This window comes from Gavialis gangeticus, unplaced genomic scaffold (genome assembly GCF_001723915.1).
Source record: "Gavialis gangeticus isolate Ggan-Ray unplaced genomic scaffold, GavGan_comp1, whole genome shotgun sequence".
Taxonomy (NCBI): domain Eukaryota; kingdom Metazoa; phylum Chordata; order Crocodylia; family Gavialidae; genus Gavialis; species Gavialis gangeticus.
The window spans coordinates 124,096,672-124,108,419 of record NW_017729032.1 but is presented as its reverse complement, the minus strand read 5'-3'; the positions used below and the strand labels follow the sequence as shown (position 1 = coordinate 124,108,419).

At 39.9% G+C, this 11,748-nt stretch overlaps 1 protein-coding gene across 1 annotated transcript in view; it reads right to left on the bottom strand.

The window, feature by feature from the left end:
- Window positions 1–2,018: 2,018 nt before the first annotated feature.
- IPO5 (importin 5) overlaps window positions 2,019–11,748 on the bottom strand; it is a 62,136-nt gene continuing 52,406 nt past the window's right edge. Inside the window, exons 23-25 of the mRNA XM_019523940.1 lie at window positions 7,299–7,527; window positions 4,944–5,085; window positions 2,019–2,786 (exon numbers count right to left, since the gene is read on the bottom strand). Coding sequence (XP_019379485.1) covers window positions 2,700–2,786; window positions 4,944–5,085; window positions 7,299–7,527 — 458 coding nt within the window. The 3' untranslated portion in view covers window positions 2,019–2,699. The remainder of the gene's footprint in view (window positions 2,787–4,943; window positions 5,086–7,298; window positions 7,528–11,748) is intronic.

Genomic DNA, 11,748 nt, shown 5'->3' with positions numbered 1-11,748 from the left:
GATGCATTATATATTAAGCAGTTTTAGACTGTTTATACAGCCACAGTAATAAAGCTCCTGTCAGGGTCTTGTTGCATAGTAATTTTGGGCAACTCCTACAGCTCTTAACCCATGGATTGTCCACATACTAACACCTGAAACTAGTTTTAAGCACTTTTACATGTGCTCTGGGGGAAGAGCTGGGTGGGGGAGGAAAGAGGACAGGCTGGCACTTTAATTAGAGCAGTTCTGAGACCCGGTCTAATTAAAAGTGCTGCTGCAGCTCATGTATGCATCCCTGCACTTAATGTGGTAGGGGTGCTTGAATTAAAGCTTGTTTGATGAGTTTTAGTTCAAGAACCCCCAGTGCCATTTTTAAGTGCAGGGATGTTGATACACGAGACGCTGGAATGCAGTAATTGCCATGCACCAGCAGACCTGGTTGTCTGCCCCAACATGCTGGAATTCCAGAGCAGCCTCTGTGCTGCCCTTGGTTTTGCAGCTCAAAGTTATGCCTCTCCAGAGCAGGATGATCTCTGATCTACAGGGATCCTGGTTTTCTCTAAATAATTAAAAAAAGTAACCCAAAATCCATTTTTCCATGATTAAAATGAAACACCACTAATATATATCTATATAGATCTCTCTAGAGACCAATATAGTTATCTCTCTATATATGGTAGTGTTTCATTTCAATCATGGAAAAATGTGGATTTTGGGTTACTTTTTTTAAATATGAAAATTGGGGATTTTTTTAAAATCAGAGAAAACCAGGATCTCTGCTGATCTACATTATCCAACCTGTGTTACACTAAAGCTGCAGCCACAGTTACTCTAGGTTGCACCTTAGTGTAACCACCCCACCTACACACCCTTCTCCACTGGCCCAGACCAGAGCCACTGCCCTCCCCACTTTTCCTAGCACCCCAGATTCCCACTCACTGCCCACCCCCTCATTTACTTGTGGCTGCCCACACTATCTGTCCCAGGGGAGCTAGCAAGGAAGGATTAACTTGCCCCCTGGTCCCCACAGCTGCTCTCTGGACCTGAACAGCAGCAACATGACAGCAGCAGTGACTGGCAGGCAGGTTAATTCTTCCCCTGCCTGCTCCCCTGGGACAGACAGCACAGGCAACCACAAGTAATGCCTGGGGGTCGGGGTGGGGGATGCAGCAAGAGGAAACTCAGAGGCAGTGGGGGAGAGCCCTGGGGGCAGGAGGGGCCTTGAATGAGGGAAGGGGGGAAATTCTGTGTCCTCCAGGCCCCTCCTGGCCTGAAATGCATCTGCTTCAAACCTGAACTACCACTAAACACCCATCAACATTCCTGTGGCTCAGTGTAAGGTGTAACAAGGCCCTAAATGAGTAGACAGCCATTTTATTTGTTATAAAACTAAGAAAACGTACTCCATTTCACCTTAACACATCATACCTTTAAGAGACTGCTGCAAAAACCACTTAACGAAAAATCTTTAATTCTTAAGTTAATTTCTGATTTGTTTCATATTTATATTGCTTTGGAAACTGTTAATACAAACTGCAAAGTGTTCACACAGAGGTTTAAATAAGATTTAGAAAAGTTGCACATCTCAAAATATTTTAAGTAATATTTTGCTAATATGACAAACCAAAAAGACACATGCATTTCCTTCGTTCAGAATCAGCTACCAGTTATATTTTCACAACTGTAGTAGTGATTAAAATGTTCCATTTGGCCAACTTTTTTTGTACATTTGCACCTCAAACAGCATTAACCAACTTTCTATAAGTTATTGATATGCAATTGTATTTGACTTTAAACAATATATGGTCAAGATATGTAAGATTCCCGTACCAAGAGGCATGTTGTTAAATTTGACTTCTACATAGCATTATCAGTTCTTTTGACTCAGAAGTGGTTAAAATCCAAGAAACCAGAATAAATGAAGTTAGAGCTAGATAATACTGTATTAGGGAAGTTCTGCGTAAATTTTAACTAGCAAAGTTTGTTCTTGCATCTCTTCACTGGAGCAAATTAAATGAATAAAAACCACACAGCAGTGAACTTTTACACAAGCTTCTTATTGTATTTCAACGTCATTTATTGAGGAGTGAATGAGATACTGTCAGACATGCCAAAGACACTTCACATTCAAGGGCTGGAAGCTGAACAGCTTTCCTCATTGAGTCACTACATAAGCCTTTTTTAGAAACTGAAAGGGACATCAATGAGGTCTTCATGCTTGATGTTTTTATCTTCAATTTTTCATCTTTTGATCTACTAGTTTGCTGGGCAGAAGGGCATTTTCTACCCTACAAAAAAAACCTCACACTCCAATTAATACAGTTAACACTAGATGTAGAGAAATGTTTTCATCTGTTATAATGTACATCTACTGCTGAATAACAGGTCTTAAAGCTGTTTCTTAATCCATGAAGTCTAATGAGAAAATTCAACTTGTTTCCCTTTCACCATCATATGGATGGCTTATACCGTTAGAAAAATACTCTTCAGTGCTATTGTAGGGTTTACAGGGAGCTTCTTCAGCGTTGTGGGAAAGAAACTGATTTAAACACCATTCTGAAAGAGTGCTTCTTCCTGCTGCCATTGCCTGTAGGTTGTAGAAAAATGGCCTACATACACTACAGTTCTCTTTTGCTCAAAAAAGAAACAAAGAAACCTAAACAATAGGGTAAACGTTTATTTGGAGTTATTTTCTTGCAGATGATAATTAAGGCCCTTCAAGCAGAATTCAGGAGCTCCTGTATGGCTGCCTGTTGGTCTGCATTCAGCTGTGATATGCATTCTGTCCACAATCCTCCAGAGGTCTAAAACAAAAAAGGATTTCTTTAATGAATACAGGCTGGAAAAAGTTATATTCAGGACCTAATTTTGCAGAGTTCAATGCTCACTGAGTTTATATACTTAGAAATAAGTTGAACAGACTAAGTCCTGGGCTATACAAACATGTACTGACAAAACACACTAATGTTCGTTTTGTTTTGTTCCGAAAGCAGTACAGACAAGACCTTTGTACTTGGGTCTGAACCTCTTAGAGGCTCCCTAGAACTAAAAAGGAATCAAGTCAAAACAGGATAGACTCCATTCTTTATTCTTCTGAAGTTACCTACAGTTTGACCATTCACTCATGCTCCAGCAAACAGAATTGCATGGCACTTTCTTTTTATTAAGTGGAGAGGTATCCTTAGTCATAGTTTCTCACCTTCCATACTGTTGTATTGTGTGCTATTTTTGTTTTTTCCAAATACAGTGAAATTACTTTAATGAATCTACAATATTTTGAAGGTATTACACCTTTCATAATAGAGGAATAATAAATAAGTGAAAAATGTTTATGCATAACTACTGCCAACAGAAACCTGGGAGCACGGGACAGCTTGGCTCAGAAATAGACTATAAAAAACAAGTTATTTTTCTTCCGGTTTATAGGCTTAAAGTCTCAACTGTTGCAAAAGCAAACGTAGAGATTTTAAATGCATTTAAAACCACAAAAGTTTGTGGTCTTAAATATGCTATACTTTATCAGATTACACTGAAAAACTTAAGTCATTTTGCATCATTTTCTGAAGGATAGGGCAAAAATAAGTGTAAAGATAGCGTATCAAGATTCACAGTAATCTACAGACAACGACAATTTAATGCATGAAAGCATTTAATTACTTTTGGTATGACCAGGCATTCTACATTATTAGCACTTTGAAATTGACAGTGGAAAGCTCAGTATTTGCAGGTAAGAATTTTTCATCTTTATAAATGTCAAAATAGCTAGATAACATGGAAACAGTTCACATTTGTTGCCTTAAGCAGCCGAAATTTGTCTCTTTCTTATTATTCTGTGCTTTTCTCCAGCTTCCATAGGCAGGTGCCAACTCTGCATCCATTTTATTTTAGAGATGAAAAATTTATTATGAATTTATAGCAGGCATAAGACATTAAAATGTTAGAATAAAGGCAGAAGGTACTTTAAAGGAAAAGTAATGAAATTAGTAAAAAGCTCAAGTCTTCCTAAAAATTTGCGTCATTTGTTTTTAAACGAAAGAAGTGTTCTTCTGCTTTCAGAATTATGGAAAAAAAGGCTTTGAAGAACTATAATCAGTGCTGCCCAATGCAAGGCCTCTTTACACACATACTTTATAGGTTAGGGAATAAACTCCTACTCATTTTGGCTGCTTTTCTCTGTACCTTTTCCAATTCTGTTACATTCTTTTTGAGTTGCAGAAGCCAGAATTGTACACAGTATTCAAGATACGAGCGCACCATGGATTTATGTAACGGCACAATGATGTTCTGTTTTGTCTTCATTTTGTACCAGGACTTGCATTTGTTCCTTAAGTTTTGTGCCTGGGTCTCTATGTGGTATACTGCTATAAAGCAGCCCAGTGGCTGGGTACCTATATCTCTTTTGCATTAAATCCAAGGCGAACACTAACATTTTTAAAAAATCCAAAAATGCGTAGCTGAATTCATCTGAAAGGTACAAGAAAAGGCTGCACTTTGGCTTGTGTGTATGAATACTTACAGTAAGCCAGAGGTTCCTGCGTGCCCCCTTCCAGATTTACCAGCTGCCTGTGTATTACTACCAGCATGTTTTATATTTTAACCCCTTAAATGCCAATATTATAATGAAAATTAAATCTGCCATTACACAATTTCTCCTGTGTATCCCTCCAGAGTTGTTTTGTGCACCCCTAGGGGTATGCATACCACAGTTTGGGAACCCCTGCAGTAAAACAGTCAGCTGCAAATACTTAAAAAGTCAATCAAAAGACAACCTCTATTTCACTATCAGGTCTATCTAGTTTAAACTGGATTATTTAATTGAATTAAACAATTTGGAAAATTCCTTCTGCATAAATCACTTACTGGAGCATTTTTATTATGAAGACTAGTCCTGAATACTCTGTTAACAATTCAGTTGCTTTTGAAAACACATTAGTTATTCCCCTGAATAAATTTACATTTACCTGCACTTGGCGAACAACATTAGCCAATCGTTTGGTACATGGATCTTCATGTTTAATAGCTTCATGAATTTCACCATCCGCAATTATACCAAATATTCTGGGAAGGTTAGAGTTGTTGGGACCAAGGACAACTGTGTTGTTACTGTTAGAGATAAAAATATATGTATACATGTATATATATTTTTTCAAATAAGCAAGGATTCAGTATATTCTTGTCTATGGAAGGAAATCATTTTTTCCCATTAAGAATGAGCAAACTGAAGTTGAATGTTACATAACAATTATTCCATGTTTTGTTAATGGAAAAAGTGTCATGTACTTTGTTTAGATGATTCCCCAGACCTATTTTGTACTTTTTATACTGATACATTTCATAGACATTAGGGCTGGAAGGAACCTTGCGAGATCATTGGGTCCAGCCCCCTGCCCAAGGGGCAGTAAGTCAGCTAGGGTTAGATCACCCCAGCAAGATAAGCATCCAAGCATTTCTTAAAAAGGTATCCAGAGGAGGTGCTTGCACCGCTTCTGAGGGAAATCTATTCCAGACTCTAGAGACTAGGACTGTAAAGAAGTTTTTCCTTACGTCCCATCTAAAATGGTCTTCTAGCAGTCCGTGACCGATAGACCTGGTCTTCCCTTGGGGTGCTCTGGTGAACAGATGTTCTCCCAGTTCCTGATTCACACCCCTTATATACTAACAGGCTACCACCAAGTCACCCCTGAGCCTTCACTTCTCCAAGCTGAATGTGTATCTACAGATCCAGATGGGTTTCCTGCTTCAAATTTGTCAATTTTAAGAAGTTTTTGGACCTAAGCATGAGTATTACTGTATTCTGCTACAAGCTCTACTCACCGTGGCAAAACTTCAAACAACAGACCCTCTCTTTCAGTAATAAGAAGCTTTTCAGTCCCAATTAAAGTAACTGTTTTCAGTGTTAAGTATGAGGTGACCGGGAAATGCTACTTCATTCCCTTCTTTTTTTTTTTTGCTCCTTCCTGAAGAGCAAGCTTAAGGTTGTGGTTGATGCATGATGTAAAATCAGCAGTGTAAATTTGGCCTTCATAACACTTGAAGGGCTTCTGTTTACCACCATGTAATCTGAATTCAGACCTATTAGTTTTGGCTTGAGATATTTTATTTTATTATACAAACGTGGTTTTGTCCTCTGTGCAATACCACAGAATCAAAGAATCATAGAGAAGTAGGGCTGGGAGGGATCTCCAGATGTCATCAGGTCCAACCCCCTGCCTAAGATAGGATAATCCCTGTCCAAACCATCATACACTATCCTAATCTAAAGCAAGGGTGGGAAATTATTTGGGCTGAAGGGCCACACAAGGGAGCTCTGATGAGCTGTTGCGGGCCAAGTCAGCATGAGGTGGTCCAATAAGATGAACTGGAAGCATTATGACAAATCTTCGCATTTCTTAAAAGGACCTGCTCCCCAAAGCCACATGAACAGCCAATCAATACCGTTTTTCCTCTGAAGTCTTTATTAGTTTTGATTGAGATATACCACAAAACAAGTCCTTTAAAAATAGAGCAGTCTATAATAACAAAGGGGGTCAAGGAAACTGAACAGAGGAAGAGAGATACATAATAAGAGAAAAAAAAAGCAGCTAATGGGGTGGTATCCACGTTGATACTTTTTTTTTTCCTAGTTAACCTTTCACCAGGAAACAAACTGATGTCAGATTTATCTTTCAGTTTCAAATTTCAGTCCACATTAAATACTATTAGACTTGAAATATTAAGTAAGCTTTAGTTAGTCTCATCCTATTCTTCTCCACGAAATTAACCAGGAGGAGAAAGGCAAGAGTTAAACTGTTAGGTACACCTGTTTTAAAGAGGTCACTTCTCACTCCCATAGAAATTTCTTCACTAACACGCATCAGGTACTAAGGGTCCAAAGACATACTGGGTGAGTCTATCGAGCAGTAAATGTCTCATGTACACAAAGTTAGCTGCGCAGTAAATGTCTTTGCATCTAACATGTATGCTCCTGATAGGCTGGAATATAACTAAATTTACTCCGTAGTACTCACTGCTGGCCAGCCCCACACGTGCTGCCAGTTAGCCCTAAACTGAAGCACCCTTCTGCCTCAGCCAGACCCTCTTCAGTATATTAAGCCAGGGGGAGCAGAACCAGATCCCTTGGAATTTTCTTAAAAACTGTCTTTCTGGAACGACTTTTTCCCCAACATCTGCGTGTACATTTTTTGAATAAGATAAGTGACTTAGAACAATGACAGTTTGCTATGGAATGTGAAACACTAGAGAAATTCCTTAATTGAAAATAAATTCAAACATAACCAAAAGTACATTTACTTTATGAATAAAATACATTATCTTACCTCTCAATTAAGTCACATAGATAATTGAAAGTATGAACAGCTTCTTCTTTGTCTTCATGCAGTGGAAGCCATGATAACCAATGTGGCAGGACTTCTTCAACATTTACACAATCAGGCTTGAATTTCATGATCTTTCCTACTGCTGAAATGCAGTTCTCTGTTGCATTTACGTTCTCTTTGGTTTTGGCATCTGGTGACTGAATAACTCTCACCAGCAATGGAAGCGCCTCTGTAATTGTGCAACATAATAAAATAATTAACAGGGAGCCAAGTTAAATGGTTGCATTTTTTAGCAAAAGTATACATTCTACTTTAATTGCAGTACCTGTGGGAAACTTAATACCACAATTAAACTTGGGGGACCGCACTGGAAAGTTGTGGACAGTGCAGTCCCCCAAGGCTCAGTCCTTGGACCTGTGCTAGTCAATGTCTTCATCACTGACTTGGATGAGGGCGTGGAGAGCACTCTGTCCAAATTTGCGGATGACACAAAATTATGGGGTAAACATACTAGTGGGAAGGAATCAAATCCAGGCAGACCTGGACAGGTTGGAAAAGTGGGCAGAAAAGAATAGGATGCAGTTCAACAAAGACAAGTGCAAAGTGTTGCATCTAGGGAGAAGGAATCACCAACACACCTATAGGCTAGGGGATGACCTTCTCAGCAGCACAGCGGCGGAAAGGGATCTCGGAGTCACAGTGGACTCCGAGATAAATATAGGTCATCAATGCGACGAAGTAATCAGTAAAACTAACAGCACTCTATCATTTGTTAGCAGGTGCATCACGAACAGGTCCAGGGAGGTGATACTTTCACTTTATGCAGCATTGGTCAGGCCACAGTTGGAATACTACGTCCAGTTCTGAGCGCCGCACTTCAAAAGTGACAGCCTTGAGAGGGTCCAGAGGAGGACCACTTGTGTGGTTAGGGGCCTGCAGGTAAGGCCCTATGAGGAGAGACTGAGGGATCTGGATCTCTTCAGCCTCCATAAGAGAAGGCTGAGAGGGGATCTTGTGGCCGCTGACAAATTCACTGGGGGGAGGGGGAGGCCAGGCACAAGAAACAGGAGATGCTCTGTTTACCAGGGCACCCTTTGGAATAACGAGGAACAACGGCCACAAACTGACAGAGCAGATTTAGGTTGGACATCAGGAAGAACTTCTTTATGGTAAAGGTTGCCAGAATCTGGATGGGCTTCCAAGGGAGGGTGGCACTCTCCCCACCTTGGGGGTCTTTAAGAGAAGCCTGGACAAGCATGGTCATATGATCCCAGCACTTTTCCCTGCCAAGGGCAGGGGGTTGGACTCGATGATCTACTGAGGTCCCTTCCAACCCTAACAACCATGAAACTAGTTTAAAAAATAAAATAAAATAAAAAAGCAACTGTTAGCCAGGCAGGTCTCTTTGCCATTTCTAATTTTATAATCAACATCTTTTTTAAAAGCTTTATTCTCCACCTTAATTTAAAAGGGCAAGATTGATTACTCTAGAGACTCAGGGAAATAGACAAACATGAAAAGTTAAAAATATAGTGAAAAAAAAATCTCCATAATCGTTCATTTACAGGAGCGTTAACTGTAATAGTAGGGAATAGATTAAGTTAATTTTCTTTTCTTTCTTTTTAACTCATTATGACAAATTTCAAATATATGCTTACAGCTATATTCGTGTTCGTTATATGTAAATATTAGGGGTGTGCGAAACAGGACATATTCTACTCTACTTGGGGAATGAGAGAGAAGGAAATCAATGTTAGGAAAGTCACATTTTACTGGTGCAATCAAAGCATAGTAAAGAGCTGTTGTTGCTATATGGTCATAGTTCTGGTACCACAGATGATCCTCCAGTTCCATTGACAAATCTTTTTCTAATGGGCACACACAAATAAGTAACTGTACACGTTGCCACAAACAAGACAAACAAGAAAACAACAATAGGCAAAGCAAGTTGATCAGCAAGGTTTCTCACCGCCATGGGTGGAAAGAAGGAACTGGAGGATGGCTAGATCTGCTGTGCCTTTTAATGCCTGCCAGTAGGTGGCACAAGGAGATCCAGGACAAAAGGCAGCCTGAACAAGCACTATTACAAGAAATGCAACTGCAGCTATATGGGACTTGTTCCACATAAGTGCATTTATGTGGACAACAGGCTTGAGAGAAGCCAGTGCACCAGATGCTTCCCTACCATCTCCTTTTGAATCAGAGCCAAGGCGTGAAGCAAGCAAGAATTTGCTAGAGCAGTTGTTTTCAACCTGTGGTCTGTGGACCTCTGGGGGTACACAAGCTATAGGAAGAAAGCTAAGGGACCTGGGACTCTTCAGCCTGAGGAAGAAAAGGCTGAGAGGGGACCTGGCAGCAGCTAACAGCTACACTAGGGGAGTACATCAAAGGCTTGGCAAGCAACTGTTCACCAGGGCACCCAAGGGGGAAACCATGAGTAATGGCCATAAACTCCTGGAAGATCGATTCAGGCTTAACATAAGGAAAAACTTCTTCGCAGTCCAGGTTGTTCATATTGTGGAATACGCTCCCTCCAGAGGTGGTGCAATCACCCACCTACCCTGGAAATTTTCAAGACACTAGACAGTCACCTTGCTGGGGTCACCTGACCCCCAGTTATCTTTCCTGCTTGGTGCAGGGGGCTGGACCTGATGATCTTCCGAGGTCCCTTCTGGCCTTACAATCTATGAATCAGTTGGGTACAAAGCCAAAAAAGTATTGGTTTAGATCCAAAAATCTCTTCCCCCATCTCTCTCCTTCAAATGCCTGAAGGTACTACTAATTGTGTGTTCAGATTTTGTTCTGTAAAGATATTCAGAAGTTTGTTCTCATTTACCATGGCTGAAAAATGTCATTAAACTATAAAGCAATAGTCACAATGACAAATGTCAGTTTTGGACAGGATACCAAAGCTTCCACCTCAGTGGTGCCCAACCTTTTCACCCTGAAGGCCAGTGCCAGGTCTATAAAATGGGCCAGACCTGGCTGGCGAGTCCATGCAGCCTGACCCTGATCTGTCCTCCTGGCTTCCATTGGGAAGTGGCCTGGCTTTGACTAGGATGCATGGGAGGAAGGGGAATAAGGATGTGTGCATCAGATATAGTACTCCATGGGGAGAGGAGTGTCTTTTTCACACAAAAGGCCAGAGGCGAAGGCAATCTTAACTGTTATCATCATAACTGGTCAACTAAGGTTGTTTTCCTTCAGCCTAAATTTCCTTGTTCGTTTAATCCTATATCTTGGCTCAAGTACTTGAAAATCCACTTTCACTAGCCTCTGTGACACTTATTAAGCTCTCCAACATTCCAGTCTTTGGTCTGTTTGGATCCTCAAATAACCAAACTAAAACCAGCTGCTCCATGTGGATAATCTGTCCCACAATTTGATAGACCTTTACATAACTCCAAGAGTCACAATAAGAACAAAGCCTAGACTGAACTTCAGGAAGATACTGACTGAAAAGTACAAGGGCTAAAAACAGAGACTTCCCACACTGAACTCTACAGTGATGCTCACATTCTTAAGCCAAACACCGTTGGGTATAGCTTAATAAGGATAGATTTATTTTAGTTACAGTATGGTTTTTCATCTTAAAAAAGTTCTAGTGTATTTAATTTTAAAATTGTATCTAAGCACACCACAGAGTAACTAATGCTAATTGTATACTGTACATTAAACTAAAAGTAAATAATGATAGAGGCCAACTCAAACTCAAGAACAAGATTGTTTGCAGTGGAAACAAATGAACCACCAATAGGGATCAGTTTTCAAAGACAGGATCCAAAGCAGTAGCAGATTGAGAGTATAAGTTAAACTTTCCTAAATAAATATTTCCATCATTGGTTTGTGGCAGCATACAACACATTCTGGAAGAGTTCCAAAAACAGGGAGGTACATCAATCTGGGCTCATGGTAGAGGTGATATCTTTTATTACACCAACAAGATTTTTGCAAAAACAAGTTCTTTAATTTCAAGCTTTCGGGCTTTCGGCTTCATCAGACACTGGGGAAAAGATTGTAAAAGTTCTCCTGGGTAGAAATGAAAGTTCATATTTCATAGGACTTCACAGAGGAGTCAATAGATAGAAAATTCCTCAGTTCCGATTCCTACTTGCATTTACATGAATCTTGGGACAAGGTACATCTGATCTGTCAGTCTCACAATACTTGGAGGTGGTGGAAAAAGGTGAGACAAGGCAGTTTTATATGTTTCTGTAGCAAGCAGGAAGTGTCAGTGATAAGCTGTGTCCTTTGAATAAAATGGATATAAAAATCATGTTGCGACTTTCTAGCATACCGAAATATTTGTTGTCAATTCTCATTTGTTCAACCACATGGCTTTCTGATGCAACACCAATGAATTAGCAGTTTACCTAATGTAAGTACCATATTTTCAACTGTTTTCTTGCAAGAGTGACTCAAGCACTAAAAAAAAAAAAAAAAAAAAAAA